The 18,276-nt window shown below is 41.1% G+C and overlaps 1 protein-coding gene across 1 annotated transcript in view; it reads right to left on the bottom strand.

The window, feature by feature from the left end:
- The window catches only part of OLFM4 (olfactomedin 4), a 42,680-nt gene extending 28,130 nt beyond the window's left edge, over positions 1 to 14,550 (bottom strand). Inside the window, exons 1-3 of the mRNA XM_089511062.1 lie at positions 14,463 to 14,550; positions 11,725 to 11,787; positions 2,802 to 2,954 (exon numbers count right to left, since the gene is read on the bottom strand). Of these exons, the coding sequence (XP_089367188.1) occupies positions 2,802 to 2,954; positions 11,725 to 11,787; positions 14,463 to 14,549 (303 nt within the window). The 5' untranslated portion in view covers position 14,550. The remainder of the gene's footprint in view (positions 1 to 2,801; positions 2,955 to 11,724; positions 11,788 to 14,462) is intronic.
- Positions 14,551 to 18,276: the final 3,726 nt, after the last annotated feature.

Raw genomic sequence — 18,276 nt, 5'->3', positions numbered from 1 at the left:
TAAACTTCTTATCTCTTCCTGATTATACTGTGAGAAAGTTTATGAATATTTATGGCTAGAATTTATAATTTAGTGCTCTGTCTTTCCTCCTGATTAATTCAAGGACACTTCATTTGTTACGACGTCTGGTTCCTGGAGCAGTCAAACCATTTCTCCTGGACACCTAATTGAAACCCTGCATATTTTTCATCAAGCAGCCAATGTCAAATGCTAGATCTTGTGCAAAAACCTTTTTTTTTTCCTCCTGCTTTATGGAGATTACAGAAGTTGAGGTTTATTTATGAGTGTTTTCTTTCCCTGGAATTTTTCAAGGGAAATGGGAGCTGAATTCCTACAGCAAACAACCCAAACAACACAAGGTTAAGGAGATTTGAAAATATTTGACTGACACAGTTTGACATGTTATAACAAACTCTTTATTCCCTTCCACTTCTTCTGATCGTTTTAGAGGAAAGGGGGCACGTGCCCATCTTTATAATGTAAGATGATCAACAGACCACTTTTCATTTGATTTTCACAAAAGCTTCCTGCCTCCATTCTAACAAGAACTTCCCCTGAGGATATAGCAAGACTAATCTGCCAATTCTGTACCCACACACCCTTTCAAAAACACCTCATTTTCCATATAGATGTTTTCAGCTATACACCGAAAGGAAGACTAACGTTTAACAACTTTGCTTGCCAATTATATTTACATAAATATACAGAACATATCAATAACATTTTATATATAAGTAGTTTCTTGGAATTAATTCCTTTTCCCAATAATGCATGTATTATATATTACAAAGAGGTGGCAGACGTGGTTGGATATTCCCAGTTAAAGTAGAGTCATTGAATAAATTGCTTAATGGTGAGTCAATACATAGGAAAATTCAAATTCCATCAATGGATCTACCTTAATCAAGGCGAATGATGGGATTTAGGTTTAAAATTTTGACCTAACAAAATATATCATCCTCCCATTTGTGGTCTAAATAACTTTTAGTTACTTTAATACTTTACAAGGTTGTGGCTTCATTAAATGGTGGAGGAAGAATATTACAAGGTGCTTGAGTCAGTAGGCTGTGGGTAATCTCTAAAAGGCCATCTTGACAACCCTACCCCCAATTTCACTGCAATATTAAAGCTGACCTTCAAACAACTAGTGGTTACTTTGGACTCAGTACATTCTGTGATAACCCCAGAGGAAGCTCCTGTTAGAATGGAATCAGGCAGCTTTGGGTGAAAATCAAATTACCTTGTGAAGGAGTACAAGAGTGGTGGAATCTATCCCTAAACCTTTAAAAATTCCCCACTGATATGTTAGATCAGGGGTGGGCAACTGACAGGACTAGGGGAGCCTCCAGGAGACCTCAGAAGGCTAAGACCAGCAAAAGGGCTCAAGCTCGACTCAAGCTTGCATCCTTCCGAGGTCGCTAAAATGAGTACCCAGACTGTTGGGGGCAAATTAGCTTACAGTTGTAAACCGCTTAGACACTGCTTAGGCGGTATGAAGCGGTATATAAATGAAGCTTGTTTTGTTTATGTCCCCTGCCACACACACTACAATGTTCAAATGAGGAGGTTGCCCTCAAATGCCCGGGGGGGGGGGGGCAGGAGCAGACTTTCACCATGTTATTTAACTCCTAGAGCAGGTTAGGCCCATGAGGTATCATTTTTAATAATAAAAATTATCCAGAAGTTAATTTTATTTAATAAATATAACAGATAAAAATACAGAAGGAAAAAAAGAAATCACTACTATATATGATCACAGCAAAAAGGTGGAAAATCAAGGATTATACTGATACTTAATGACTAGCCAGTTAAGGTTATGAATATGATACAAATGGACAAATTAATATTGGAGATTAGCACATCGGCTTTTATTCCCATGTTAGGTATGAGATGTAAACACAGAGAAAAAATCCCATTCTTTAAGAGATCTGTTAGAAGCCTGGGTCGGGTATGGGATGAGTACTTACAAGGGATGGAGTTGTGCAATAGAATCCATTCCTGTGTGTTTACACCCATGCCTAGCGCAGGAGTAAAAGCCAGTGTGCTAATCTCCAATCATTATCAAAGATAGCTCACTGAAGAAACATGTGGAACAGTGAAAAGAAGTAAAAACTATTGGAAAGAGAAATGGGACAATAAGACTTTGATTAGCATAACAGGTTGGACACTTTTCGATAATCACATTTAATATTTCTGTAATACAAAGATAAATAAAGACGCTGAAAGAAAGATGTAGAGAAACAGTAACAAGGTTGCAGAAAGAGGCTGGGTTTAAGAAAATTAGCAAAGCCTTCTTGATATATAAGGAAATGGAAGGAGGGTTTTGTATAAAAAGGTATGGAAGGTACATGATATATTGATAAAAATGTAATGGTGAATGGATGGATGAAGGCATTTGTATTACCTGTTGTAAAAATAATATTTTTAAAAGAAAATTACCCAGAAGTCAATTTCTGTTTCACTTCTGGTTAGAAGAGTTTTTGCCTGGGTCCTGAAAACATGAAAAAAAACCTTACCCCACATGCTCCCAAATGGCATTGGGAACAAAATTTGGAGAGACGCACAAAAGCAATTCTGAGAGGCACATTTTCCCCATTCTGTCTTAGCTGCTTAATCAAACTGTTGTGGCTGAGATGTTGCACTCTCAGCCCAATGTTGCCAGTGAGCCCCCAAAATGACAGAAGATGGCATGAAGTCATTAGGCAGAATCCAGTTCTCCTACACATATCCTACTGGCAGGTGTACGTGTCTGTCATCTACAATGTTTCATAGTATCAAAAAAAGTGTTAAAAATCACTTACTTTTAAAATCTCTCTGTCAAATTTCACAGAGAGTTGTTGAGCTAAGATTTCAAGGCTCTCCACTCTCCCCAAAGGAAATGAAGTATCTGGTAGGTACACAGAGCATTGGCACACTCCATGGTCATCCAAAGATCCGGTCACATTGGCAAATGGCTGTAAGAAAATTAGAAGAAAGAAAAATTATGTTACATACTAAGAAGATGGTGTTTATCTGATGATATCGCCAAGGTGGGGGGGGGGGGAGCATGAACGGTATAAAATTATTTTTAAAATCTCAAGAGAACAACTAGCCATATTGTTACATTGTGAATCCTTTCTGAATCGAACCCATGATCAAAGATTAATGCTTTATAAGGCTGAACTAATTTAAAACAACAAGAACAACACCTAAATTGATTGGTATATTAACAATTTTTTCTCTAAAATGAGAGATTATAACTAACTCTGCAGCAGCTGGACTATTTTGCTGCTAATTGTGCAACTTTCAAAATAACAGGTGTGTTTTTTTGGTGCTGGGAACCTCACCATTGAGTCAACTGTACCTTTAAAAATTATATGGCTGTGAATCCGGCTCAAGTTCTATTTGATGCAATATTTGCAATACATTTACTGATAACATGAGTCAAGGATAGTCCCACATTATCCCAAAGAGCCCTAATTGCAGCTTAGTGCCCTAAGACTTTGACCATGCCAGCATAGACTAAATAGATCCCAGGGACTAACTTCTTCAACAGGTACATTCCTTGCCTTTGATATCCATTGCCCCTGCTCCATACAGGGGCAATTTACTAGGACCCCGACTTTCTCCAGCTCTGGTTCTTTTCTCCTTCTCCTTAAAGGACTTTATGGTCCCTGAAGTCCGGCTCCAATGCTTGTACTATGGAGCCACCAGCTTCTGCGCCAACTACCATGATCACCTTTCATTTTGTGAAACCTATTTAATTATTCATTATCCCCATACCAGTCCATTTAGGGGCTCTATTAGCTTTTGAGTGCTGGTTCTTTCCCTTTTGTTGTGTTTTCAAGGCGGAAGCATTTTCAAAGTGAAGAAAGGAAGCTTGGATATTTAGGTCAGTAATTCCCCAAAGTGCTCCCTATCGCATAATTTTATAATCACCAATAGTTGCTATGCCTGTGTTATTGTTGCTTTTGTTGTTTAACATGAAAAAGTATTGTCCCCTCTCCTTCCCCAAAAAAGCTCCCAAAGAAAGGAATATTCCTCATCCTGATGATCCCAAAATTGTCCCCTGCTTTGAGATACACTGGTATCTAGAACCATATATTGCCGGTCGTCCCTCACCTTCCAAACTCCAGCTTTTAGCTATCCTTTCCCATCATGGCCATTGCCTCACCAGTGGAGTGTTTGAGGAGGGGGTACAGCAGCACCAGTGACAAGAACAGAGCTGGGCACTCTTTTGTGCCCATCCTTCCACCAATAGCCATGTTGGGAGGAGACAGCTGAAGGTTAACACTGGGGTTTGGAAGGTGGGGAAGGACAGGTACATCCAGGTTGGCAGAGCTTTATGGTACCCCATGGAGCTCAAAGATCTGTTAAGCATTACAGTTACAGTAGCCCTGTCCCAAATACAACTTGGCAACCCTAGTAATAGTTTTTGCTATCAGATCACTATGAAAAGGAATATCAAAGTGATTTTGCCTGGAGGCAATGCTGATAAAGAGTCTTGGACTTGACAAAAGAATGTGAATAGATGGGCATAATCAGGTAATAGGCCAATTGTTGGATAATTTGCTTTGTAACACAGAAAAGGTAGCTATGAGGCATGCCTTTCTTTTCCCCTGTGCCACCTAAGGTTAGTGTAACTGATGGGTGGACATGAGAAAAATGTCTAGAAACAGAAATTTGGAGAAGAGAACTTAGGTAAACTAGAGAAAGGGGGAGAAACAGAGAAAGAAGTCAGAATTGGGATTGGGGGACTCTGTAATTTAACTGTTTCTAGGGATATATAGAGGTACCTCTGTGAATATTTAATATGGGGGAGTGGATTTTTCTTTCTTATAGTGTTTAAGTTGTTTTCTTTTATTTAGTATTCAGCATTGGTATAGTCAACCCTCCGTATCCACAGATTCTGCATCCACAGATTCAACCAACCACAGTTTGAAAATATTCACACAGACACCCCAAAATGTCCAAAAAGCAAACCTTGATTTTGTCATTTTATATAAATGAGTCCATTTTACTATGATATTGTATATAATAGGCCTTGATCATCCACAGATTTTGGTATCCCTGTCCCCTGCAACCAAACCCCAGCAGATACCCTAGGCCCACTGTGTCTACAGTATAAATATAACAGCTTGCTAGAAAGCAGTGTAAATCTCCAGTAATCCTTCCTTCCAAAGGAACCAAATCTGTTCCATTCCTATAATATCTTACTGCAAGTAGGGGACACCGAAGAGAATAACATTATGGACTCTCTCCCTTCTCCCCCTGCACCCCCCCCCCCCCAAAAAATAAACAGAGAGAGAAAAACTAGAAAGGAAGAGAGAGTACTTGATGGTCTTCCTTTTTCTGTTTTCAATTTCCAGAGTGTTGTTTATTGCCCTCTTGTTTGTCTCTGCTTTATCTTATCTGTCTTTCACAGATAATTACTGTCCCTGCTTCCTTGTTAGCAGAGTATAAGCACAGATAACCAATGAAAGGGGAAAGGCACCAGCAACTCTGTCATCCTTTCCAGTTTTCTCTCCCAGTTGGGGTCTTCAGAATTCTCAGAGTCTCACATTTTTTACATGGTCTCATTGCACAACCAGGATTTCACTGGCGTCATTCACTATCCGGAAGGAAGCACAAGCCACTGTATTCTTCCCCAGAATTGTAGGTACAGCTTTGACTCATTAGTTTATTGAAATATTTATAGCTCACTTCTCTATCCAAAGATCTCAGGGCAGATTACAATAAAATCAGTTGAACACAATAATAGACAATAACAATTAGATAATAACAATAGTTGAAAAAGATGAAAATATATTAAACATGAAGTTGAGGGCTTTCATGGCTAGCATCCATAGTTTTTTGTGGGGGTTTTGGGCTATGTTCTAGAAGAGTTTGTTCCTGACGTTTCACCAGCATCTGTGGCTGGCATCTTCAGAGAATGCTGGCATGGAAAAGAGTGGGGTATATATATACTGTGGGCGCTGTGTAGAGACCTTATTGCACCCATTTTGGGTACAGGAAGGGGATGCTAGGGGCCACGAGTCTGAGAAAAAACACATTTTACCGCACCCCAAAGTGTCCTCAAAATGGCCCCATTCTGGTGCCTGGCACCAAGCCGTTCCCATTCAGGGCTGAAGCACGTCCTTTGGCTTGAACGGAAATCTTCCAACCGAAGCAAAGGACGTGCCTCAGCCCTAAATAGGAACGGTTTGGTGCTGGGCGGTGGAATAGAGCCATTTTGAGGACACTTTGGGGTGTGGTAAAATGTGTTTTGCTCAGAGTAGCACAGCCTCAAGCGTCCCCTTCCCATGCCCATAACGGGGGGGGGGGGGGGGGTGTGATAAGTTTCTAGGGAGGAGTGATTTTCATCTTAATCTATGTATTGTTCTGTTGTTGAATGGCAAGGCCTCAGGGTGGGAGGATATGCAAAGAGGATTCGTGACTTCTCAATTAGTTATCATTGTCTGCTGGAAAAACCCCTGACCCTGGGTGGATTTTTTTCATTTGTATTTTGTTTGGGTCTTGAGTTTAGTGTTTTTCAAGACTGGTAGCCAAACTTTGCTCATTTAAGGGTTTCTTCTTTCCTGTTGTAATTGTCTTGGTGTTTGTGGATCTCAATGGCTTCCCTGTGCATTCTGACCTGATAGTTGTTGGCATGGTCCAGAATTTCAGTGTTTTCAAACAGCATTTTATGTCCAGAATAGTTTATAACATGTTCTGCTACTGCTGATACATACTGCTGTATGTATCTTATGTTCCTTGATTCATGTTTGAACACTGTGTTTGGTGGTCCCATGGCCACATAGGCCAAACATGGCCACATAGCCTGAAAAACCCACTAAAAACTATATTAAATAGTTTATCATTTAAAACCAGATAACTAAAACTGGTTTAAACAATTTTAAGTAGTGCAACCATAATATATGTACATCTCTCAGGTTTACAGGGGCTAGGAATTCCACAACAGACATGCCACAGCAGGGAAGGCACTTTCATATGTCTTCCCACCATGTATTTCCTACTGATTGGAGACAGAGGATCCCTCTACAGTAGATCTCAAGTCTGAAGAAGGTATATATAGAGGGGGGAGAGGGAGGGGGCACTCCCTCAAGTATCAAGGTTCCAAGCTTTAAATATTACCACCAGCACCTGGAATTCAGACTGCAAGCATAATAGCAACCAGTGCAATTCATTTAGAATTGGGAATATATAGTATCTGAATGAAAATCCAGTGAGCAGTCTAGCTCTAGCATTTTACACTAGCTGCAGTTTCAAAGTCATCTTCAGCTGTACATAAATCACATAGGAGTAGTCTAAGTGCAAGAACCACCAATCCACAGAGCCTCTGTCTTATCAGAATTCAGCTTCAGTTCATTCACCCTCACTCAGCCCATTACAGCATCCAGGCACTGCTCAAGCACCTTCACAGACACAGATAACTCAGATGGCAAGGAAAAGTCGAGGTGAGTGTCATCAGCACAAAGAAAGCCACCAACCCCACAACTCCTAATGACCTTCTCCATTGGCATCATATAGAGGTTGAACAGCATGGGAGACAAGATTAAATCTTGCCACCCTACACAGCACATCAGCAGTAGGGCTGTGTAGGTGTCCCCTACTCCACTCTCTGGGATCAACCTTGCAGACTGTAGAAGAATCACTGTAGCACAGTGCTTTCTGCTCCCATCCAGCGAGCTAGTCCAGTAAACCTAGTACCATTCTTGATCAATGATATCAAAAAGCTGCTGAGAGATCAAGGAAGATCAACAGGGTAGCACTCTTCCTGTCTTTCCTCGAGAACAGGTTGTCAGTCAGAGCAACCAAAGCTATCCCAGTACTGTATCAAATGGGTCCAGAAAATCTGTTTCCTCTAAAGATGTCTGAAACTGCAGAGCAACCACACACTCAAGCACCTTGCCCAAGTATGGGATATTAGTGACAGAGTGGCAGTTCTCATGTACATCCAGGTCCAAGGAGGTCCTCTTCAGAAGAGGGCACATGGCAGGTTCCTTCAAGGCAGCAGTCATCTCCTCCTGACTAAGGGCCAGAACAGACTGACTGGTAAAGCCAGCTTCTGCGCAGCTTGGAGGCATGGCTTTTAGATGCCGCATGCTACCAAGATGTCTGGAAGCCACCATGGCCAACCAGATGTGGGTGGTTTCAAAACGCTCTGGCAGTGCGGCATTTACACACCGCACACCACCAGAATGGCTTAGAGCTGCCCTCAGGTTGCAGCTGGGCTGCCTAAGGTAGCATTTGTACAGTCCAAATAGCAGTGGGTCTTTTATACTTTTATTTGGGCTGGCTCCAGGGCAGATTGGGGCTGTAGCATGTGGTTGCCATGGTGCCAGCCTGATCAACACCAGATTGGCCCAATTCCACCCTTTTGCATCAGTGTTCTGTCCCATAGTGAGGCATTTGCCACTCTCTGATCCACCCAATCAATCCACGTCTGCTAGATCTTAAAAGCCAAGATTGACAAGGGCCAAGACTATACACTGCTGGGTGGACCAGTTCAAGTGTCTTGTCCACATCACAGTTTCCCTGTAATAATCAATGATAAATATTTGGGTGAAAGTAAAAAGATGCAACTCAGACTGCTTTCGGGGGGTTTAACCTCCAGGTGATTGGTGCTATTAAGATGAGGGCAGTTCCTACCTGCATACCCCTTTCTTAGATTCTATTTTTAGTCACATTGGAGCATGACTGACTATTGATTGACTACACTAGATGAGTGTATAAGAATGAAAGATTTCTCGCCCTGATAAACAATTTTCTGGTAGTCATATTTGAAGTTTATTCCTAGCTAAAATGCATTAAAATATCAGAATTTTAAAAAGAAAAGATTCTCAAGCTTCTGAACATCCTGTGCTTATTTGTTGTTTTTTAAAAAGCATACAGCAGTGGCAACAGCAAAGCAAGTAAGACAGCATGTAAACAACCAGCAATTCCTTTGCAAAGCATGCACCTGCATTCAGAATGAGTCAGAAGAAGACTTTGAAGTGACATCAGTGCCTTACTTCTTTTTTAAATTGAAGCCTCCACAGGTCTTTGCACCAAGCAGACTGCTTAGGTATATGCCAACAGGAACAGATTCACCAAAGACCCTGCCCAATCCCCACTTGTCTCCAAATACAAGCAAGCTATTTATTAAGCACAGTGGCTAAGCCGTGAATAGTCACTACAGAAGCAGTTTCCTTCTGGTGAGAAGGTGGCTGCTACAGATTCGGCAGCTCGCCACAGAACTCATGGGAGGACTGTCCTCCAAATGAACAAGAACAATTCAGTGTTTAATGGACTTGGTGGCAAAGAGCCCTTTTGCGGTAACAGTGGCTTCCATGTCCATGGGGCAGTGAATCTGCTTTGAGTTCTAATGTGCACTTGAGGGACAGCTGTGGAAAATTCCTTTAAAGTTCAGAGTGGATTCACCACTTGACAGACTTAGAACCTGCCAGATGTTACTATACCCTTGTGGGTTCACTCCTAACCTAATCATCCCTGGTATCAGAGGAACTGGCTATGGCAATGGCAGCAACAGCAGGACTCTAAATGAGTGGCAGATGTCTGGGACCTACTATTTAAGTTTCACACAATAGCCCTGGTGCCAAGTTGCTCTAGACCAGTACTTCTCAAACTTTGGTCTTCTGGGTGTTTTTGAGTTCAGTTCCCAGAAGTTCCAGTGTAGCAAATGATAAAGGATGCTGGCAGCAGAGGTTCAATACAGCCAGAGGACCAAGTTTGAGAACTAATGCTCTAGAGCACTGTGGAGAATGTAAATGATGCCTTCAGATGTTCATGGCTTATCAAAGTACCACCTGTTGCTATAACATTTTTTGGAATAACATCTTGAGTTATCTGACTAGATGGAATCAGAAGGCTGGACTTGAAAGGCCTTCGACCAAAAGGCAATTCATAGTTTCCTAACTGCCAGAAATGTACAGGATTTACTGGTTTGCTTTTGAAGATTAACTCCTAGAGCATTCTTCCAATCTGATATTCCTAAATGACACACCACTGCCAGCATACTGTTAATGTCATTTGGTGAATTATAATTGCATTAGATACTCTTCAGCTGAAGGCCCGGGGGGTCCCACCCCCAGAAGGTGGATGGCCCACCCTGGAAGTCCTGTCATCCCCTGGAAGTCCCGCTCCTGGCACTGGGTAACACCCAGTGCCAGAATGCCTTTTAGTTTGAGCACTCCGTCCCTAAAAGGTTCACCATCACTGATATAGTACAAACGTCTTGATGGTCTTCATGACGGAGTTTACTGTCAAGAAACCTGTTTTGTTGTTGTTGTGCCTTTTAGTCATTTCTGACTTAACGGCAACCCTAAGGTGAACTTATCACAGGGCTTTCTGGGGCTGTATAACTGAATCTGTGTAACTTGCCCAAGATCACCCTGTGGGTTTCCATAGCTGAGTGGGGAATCAAACCCTGGTCTTCAGAGTTGTAGTCCAGTGCTCAAACCACAACACCGTGGTAGCTCTCTGTGGAAAAGCACTGGCAGATTGGAATGTTTGGAGTAGCCAGTTGGCGTCAGGCTGGCAAAAAGGCCTACCTGAGGGCGAGCTATAAAAAGGAGGAGAAGCTGTTAGGAAGAGGAGTGTGTCAAGCCTGCTGAGGCAGGAGTATGACTTAGGAGATTATTATATGGGGGTTATCTTGTCCTGTTCCTGTCCCATTCTTCCCATGCAATTGCGGGAAGGACTTTCAGACAACAAGCATATCCCATCATCAAGCCATCTAAAAGGCACAATTGGCCGGGATCGCACAAAAGACATTGTGCAGATCCTTTCATTAACCCATCATTAAAGCAACATTGGCTGGCATTTTGCAATAACAGAAGTTTGTGTTATTGCAATGCCACTTTAAGGATGGGTTAATGGCAGGATCAGCGCTACAGTTTGAAAGCCTTCCGTGCTATTGCAATCACAGATGGGTTAATGACAGGATTCAGAAGGACAGAAGTAGTCCTGTGAAATCAATTTAAATTGATAAGTTCTTTGAGCAGCAGAGAGCCAGTGAAGATCCACATCATTCTGTAGAATTGTAATTTATGAATAAAGCTAGAGATTCATAGGATTTATATTCCTGCTGAATAAGCTTTAGTGGAAAGTGTGTGCAAAGAACTAAAACACAGTTGAAGAGCAAGTGAAGTCTTTGAGTGAATTGAAACAAAGTCAGTTTGTAACCAGTGAAGTAATATACACTCTGTTACCATAAGCTTTGAGAACCAGCTACCAAAAGAGATACCATCATAAACTCTTTCCATAAATAAAAGTTATTTTACTTTTGTTCACAAAGGAGTGACCTGAAGTGATTTATGTTTAACATCAAAACATGCTACCAAGAGTAGTAAAAAAAACACTTAATAATAAAGAGACTTAAGTCAGTGGGAGGATCAAGGGTTAGAGAGATAGTTCTGAGGTAACACAAGCCTCAAACTATTTGTCTTAAAGACAGGAGAAGAATCCTGTGTAACCCAGTGGCCACATAATTTGGTACCAGTTGGTGGGATCTGAAAGACACCATGTGGTGGGATCTGAGAGACCCAGTGTGAGGAGATCTGAAAGATCTAGTGTGAGAGATCTAAGAGATCCAGTCACATCACACTCTCTTTTCAACCTGGGAACAAACAATTAGAAATACAGCATTACTTTTATCCCTATGTAGTGTGTGACTTCAACTATAAACTGAGTTATAAAGGATGCAGTTATTCTATTTATATAAAGAGGTTAAAAACATTTTACCTCCAGGTGACTATTTGGCTTCAGTGGTCTGGTAGTTGAGTATTCTGGCAGAAAAGCAGAAAACTAAAAGGTAAATACACAAGTTAATAATATTAGAAAATAGCACCTTATTGAAGACTTATAATTGAATAATAATAATAATAATAATAATAATAATAATATAACGATTTATTTCTAGCCTGCCCTATCACAGAGAATCTGGATGGGATACAACAGTAAAATACATCAAAGTTACAATAAAATCCAAGAAGAAAACAATCCCTATACCCACCCACCCCATTCCCAATGCTAAAACAGGATTAAAAAGTCATAGTATAAAAGTATTAAAAACAGTAAAAACATTAAAAACATTCAACTAGAATTTGGAGAAAAATAAGCAGACAAGGAGGCATTTTTCATAATCGTGATCATGTTCATGTCAGGTTCGTATCCAGATATATATCAATGGCGAGTTATAGACCGCCGAAAAGCGGCGCTCTGCCGCCGCTGCCAGTTGCTGTGTCTGGGAACCGCAGCAGCCAAACCGCGCGGTTCCCGGACACAGCAAAGAAGCATTGCGTCTGCGGCATCACATCCAGGGCACGACGTGCGGACGCTATGCGTCTGATACGTTAAAATGGCGGCGGCCGTGTGTATAGGGCGCCGCCATTATTATGCCCTCGTCACGTGCTGGGGTGAGGCCAGTATGGACGCTAGGTCCTCGGCCAACCCCTAGACCATGACGGGGGCGCTGCAAAGGCCCGTTTGTAATGGGCCTATGTTTCTATATCTATATCTCTATTTCTGGGGAGGGGTAACTAAGTTGGGAAGGCCTGCCAGAAGAGATCCGTCTTGAGTGTTTTCTTAAAAGCTGTCAGAGTGGAAATGTGGTGGATCTCCTCCAGCAAGTCGTTCCATAGCTTTGGAGCAGCAATAGAAAGGGCAATCTGGGAAACTGATATCAGCCTAGATCTTTTTGACTGTAATAAATTATTCCCAGAGGACCTTAGTGTGTGGGACGGACAGTAGGGAAGAAGGCGTTCCTTTAAGTATTCTGGACCCAAGCCATGTAGGGCTTTAAATGTAATCACCAACACCTTGTCCCTTGCCTGGAAACTAATTGGCAGCCAGTGAAGGGACTTCAATACCAGTGTAAAGGCTGTGGGGGAAGGAATTTACATATGCTTTATGTTTTCCCATTAAATTGGATAGCAATGTTCACTTATGTAAGAGAAAGTAAATGTAGTGCAGTTGAGAACACCCTGGGGGGAGGCACAGTGCTGTCCTCTGCTCCAGATGATCCCAACCATTGAGAATCCGGCCTGCTCTAATCTGCATAGCTTCACCTCTTCATCTGAAATGGTCTATTTTGGACTTTGTTGATTGTTCACACTACTTTTTGAAGGACTGTTAATTCTGTTAAGTTAGAATGTTAAGAACTTGCTTTTTATACAGTCTTAAAATAGCAAACCAAAGAGCAAGCCAAAGCTTGCAAAAAGCAAGCTTCCATAAAACTTCTTCAAATCCCCAAAAGGGAGTGTTCACACATGCATACACCAGCCTAATGAGGTTTAAATGTGTTCAGTGGACACCATGAGCCACAGAATGCTAAATGTCAACCTGAAAAGAAAAGTGGAAAGTGACAGGAGTGAACTGATTTGTTAGAGCCCCTAATACAAGGATGTGGATTGCATGGCCCTTCAGACACTGATGGACTTCAACTTCCAACAGACCTAACAGCATAGCCAGTGGTAAGGAACCTTGGGAGCTTTGGTCCAACACCTTCTGGAAGACTGTGTGATTCCTACCTGTGCCCTGGCAGCATACATTATCACAGGGAGATATGTGGCTGACAGCACCTCAAATAGGAGCACTACTATGACATAGGTGGGAAGGATATGCTGCAACTTTTTGTTGCAGATCTCATCTGTAGATACTCTGTAGAACTTTTCACCTATTTGTTTGAGCGCACATGACTATGTTGATCGAGTGGTGATCCTCCACCAGCAACACAAAGTGTACATATCAGGAAGAGTTTTGTGGTCTCCTCTCCTCTTTTTTGGAACAAGTCCATAATAATCAATCCCTTGCCTGTTTTTCTCCTCTGTGGAGATTGTAACGTCCCAGGGGCAGAAAGCTGCCCTTTTGCACTTTGTAAAGCATTATGCACCATGATATTTATGTATAAACAACATGGTCTAATAGCAGTCCCTGCCTCTGCTTCCTTCTTTCCTCAAATCCACTTCTAAAGTATTTGTTCCCTCAATCTATGAACCAGCAAATCATGTTCTCTTGATATTTTCTAAATTTAAAACAACAGCCTGACCTTGTTTTCTTATCCTCTTTTGAAGAATGCTTCCCTCTGACCTGAACACTGCAATGCTACAGGCGCTCACTTTAGAATAGGCTCTTTTGAAAACTGTCATCCCATTAAACCTGCCTAGCTTTGGGTTTTGCTCATGGGAGAAGGAAAGCAGAAACAATAAGTGGAGTTGGTAGCAAATAGCGAGAGCCAGCAAGTGGTTTGGGTGCTGGACTAGGACCCTGGAAACCAGAGTTTGAATCTCTGCTTGGTCATGGAAACCCCTGGGTGACCTTGGGCAAGTCACACTTTCACAGCCCCAGAGGAAGGCAAAGGCGAATCCCCTTCTGAACAAATCCTGCCAAGAAAACCCTGAGTTAGGTTTGCCTAACTTGAAGGCACACAACAACAATAAAATCATGAATAATCTTGCAACATCGCCAATAATCAGTCTTACCCCTCTATTTGGTGCTGTTGTAGAGGCATTTACTACAGTGGTACCTTGCAGAAGAAACAGCAACGCTGCTGCTTTGATGAGCGTCATCTTATCAGCCCCACAGATGTGATGTGATGAAGAGCAGAAAGGAAAGCCTTTTTATAATGTGTACTGGGGATTTCCCTGCCAGGATTTTGTCCTTAGAAAGAGGAACTTACACAATTGTTATTGACTTTAGTAACTCACAAACCATTAAAGTCAGTCATTTCCCAATGGCAGCAGAACAAGAACACTTGCTCCATTGTTCATCCCGTCTTACAAAACCAGTAATCATGGTCAGTAGCTAATCTGAGTGATTGTAAAAGATTATAAAGCCTAATGGGAACTTTGAATACCAGCTGCCATTTTACTACGTAGCTGTGATATGTATGTTTATTGAAAAGCTGGACACCCATAAGATATTCTTTTTACACTCCCAGAATTATAGCTAGCATCTTACCAATTCATTCTTTTAGTAAACATTATAGCCATTACAGTAGTATTAAAGCATTTCAGTAATTCTATCCATAATAAAAATAAACTTTTTATGAATGGAAGTGTATTTGTCCCCGTCATATATTTTCCACTAGCAAAAACTACCTGGCTTCACTCATTTTGAAAAACATATAATCCCCCCCCACACACACACACACACACCTCTTTTTCTTGCCTCACTCCCACCCAAATCTTCTGTGTTCATCTGACTCTTAATCCACCTTGGTTCCCAAGCAGCCTGTACCAGCTTTGTCATTGTCTCCCATGCTTTATTTGACTGAATCTGCACTGCAGAAATAATGCAGTTTGATACTGCTTTAACTGTCACGGCTCAATGCTATGGAATCCTGGGATTTGTCATTTGTTGTAGCACCGAGCTCTCTGACAGGGAAGGGTAAATATCTCACAAAAATACAAATCCCCAAATTCCATAGCACTGAACCATAGCAGTCAAAGTGGTGACAAACTGCATTATTTCTGCATTGAAGATTCAGCCTTTCTCACTGGTTTCTATAGTAGTAACAGCTAAATGGCCTTGCTTGGAAGACTCACGGTTAGATGGTTTCCTCCTTGGTTCTCTTTCAGCTTTTGCATCTCTCTTCTCCATTTTTTCTTTGTACTAAGACTCAACTCTCTCTCGTTGTCTTTCTCCCTCTCAACCTCTGAGTGGATATTTTCTAAGTAGACAAATCCAGCCAGTCACATCTGAATATTTTGCAAATTGATGGCTCTTTGTGGAAATAATGTTATGGAATAGCATCCACATACTACTGATTTTCTACTAATTAGGATTCCTTTCAGAGTTGCTTTGTAAGTTTGAAACTGAAGATTGAATTGCCTTGGATTCTTTGTAAGTAATACAGGGATGCACAACCCTGCTATTATGTATACCCACATTCCCCATTTTAGCTATTTTTTCTACTCATAGGACTCATGTAATGCAAGTTAGTAACTGCATGAAATACAGATCTTCCAGAGTTATATCTTTCCTAGGAATGGGAATTTTATAGAGATCCTGCTTGAATTATCTGAGTTTAGTCCTTTGCCTGTGTTCAGCATCATCATGATCGCCATCTGACCTATTTGTTACTAAGAGGAACAATAATAATATTCAATATTCACTCTGCACTCAGAGAAAACAACTGCTATCCATTTTCAAAAATGGATCTAAAGACCAGTTGTCTCTGATTATATGTAGAAGGCTTTCAGACATTGACATAGTGTGCAAAGGGATCTTGTAGCACCTTTGAGATTAATGGAAAGAAGCTGGTAGCAGTCTCAAAGGTGCTACAAGACCCTTTGCACACTGATTTTCCAGACTAACACAACTATGTCTTTGAATTCTACAGCCATTAACACAGTTACGTTCTTTTTAAAAGCCCATTTACTGTTCAGTCTTATCCATGTGAACTTGGAAGTAAGCATCACTGAGTTGTTGGAAATGTTAAAGATAGTACTGGATCTCTCAAGCAGAGTACTTAATATGCTAGGCAGACGTTGAACAATTCACCCAATAAGAAATCGCTGACATGAATTCAATGGGGCTCACTTCTGGTTAAGTGGATGTAAGATGATTTGTAGCATAAAAGCAAAGTACTCTAAAAGAGGACATTTATAATTGCCCCATTCTGCCATCCCTACCATCTTCTCTCTCTTTCTCTCTCCCCGCTCTTCCCCTCTCCCCAATGGCACACACACACACACCACTCCCAATGAAGGCAAAATACAAATAGCTGCCATATAGCCAAGGAATAGAAAATAGGAAGCTTCTGCTGGGAGAAGAAAATCTCGTTTTTCCAGTCTGTGTGTATTTCTTTTTCTCACACACATACATACTTATATATCTGGAAACAGAAAAGGAAAGGTTCACCAAAGAGCTGGGTTAAACAGCAACAGGGCCTACATTTTCCCACCAGTGGAATGAGTAAGAACAGAGGTTTTCATAGACCGATTCTACATACTCAGTCCAAAGGCAGCTTCAAGGTTTAGATTAAATGTTAAAACTTCCCTTTCTTGAGACCCCTTATTCTTGAGAAGGCCCGTTATATTCAAGGAGATCACTTACTCCCAATGATCTGGGTTTTTGCCACCTTGTGGCTTAGTGCCTCAGTGTCACCTAGTGAGCCAATGGGCTAAAGCCAGCTATAGTTTTAATTAATTAACATTTATTAACCCATTTAAAATGTATTGTCACCACAGTATGCACACTAAGTTCAGGTGCCTAAGTTTCATAGTCTTGGAGCCATGCAGAGAGTGACAGACCGATCACCATTCTTTTTGTATATATTCTCTATAAAGTGGAATTATTTGTTTGGCGGAATTGGTGATTCCACATTGCAGTGAGCAGCTGTTCTATGTTGCTCATTCTCTTCCCAATTAGGGTTCAATTTATTGCCTATTTGTATGCTGATTCTTGTATCATAAAATTCATGACAGAGTAATACACATTCCACAAACAGTCAGACATAGATAGTTGATATGTGGCATAATATGCAGATGAATTCCACCTGTACATTGTATGCCCCTCATGTGGGTGGAGGACATGTTTCAGAGCATAAAATCTTCCTCTTTGTCTTCACAATGGTAATGCACAATAAGCCATCTTAATCTTAGCTTCAACCTTTACGTTGCCAGTTTTATCAGTGGTGTGAAATTGTTGTAGATTTCTTTTCCTTAGAGAGACCCAGGAGTCATGATTGAAAAGGAAGCATAGCTGCAACAGTGTTCCCAGAGGAAATTCATATTCCAAATTCTGGAACCTCAATTCCAAAATGAACCAAGCTTTTATAGTACTTTGAACAAAGAAAACTGCAAATCACATTTTCATTGGTTATATTGAATTAAACATTTGCACCTGTATATTTATTGGATGTCTCTATCCCTTGTGGGTTGCCCATCAATCAATCTTTTATCTATATGTTTTGTTTCACTGTCCCGAAACTGTCTATGCAGTACTTCCTTTTAGTTTGGTTAGAATCTTAAGTTAGGAGCCATTTCCAAATTGTTTACATTCCAAAACAGAGAATTTGACATGACCTGAAGACCAACCTTTGCTCTTAGTTCATTTTCAGCACTATAATCTTCAGCTCCTGAGCATTAGTAAAATTCTGAATTTTAACCATACTACCACAAAATCAGGACATTTCAATTTAGTTTTAACTTCTGAAGATAAAATTAGAGAACATGTCCCAGTGTATCTAGTAGGGAAATACAGATCAACTCCACAGTTCAAAAGGGATGTTGACAAGCTGGAGCGTGTCCAAAGGAGGGCAGCTAAAATGGTGAGAGGTCTGGAAACCAT

The sequence above is a fragment of the Sceloporus occidentalis genome, unplaced genomic scaffold (assembly GCF_023333645.1).
Source record: "Sceloporus occidentalis isolate IW3139 unplaced genomic scaffold, rSceOcc1.0.p SCAF_2, whole genome shotgun sequence".
NCBI classification, from domain to species: domain Eukaryota; kingdom Metazoa; phylum Chordata; class Lepidosauria; order Squamata; family Phrynosomatidae; genus Sceloporus; species Sceloporus occidentalis.
This window is presented reverse-complemented; position numbering and strand designations above follow the sequence as displayed.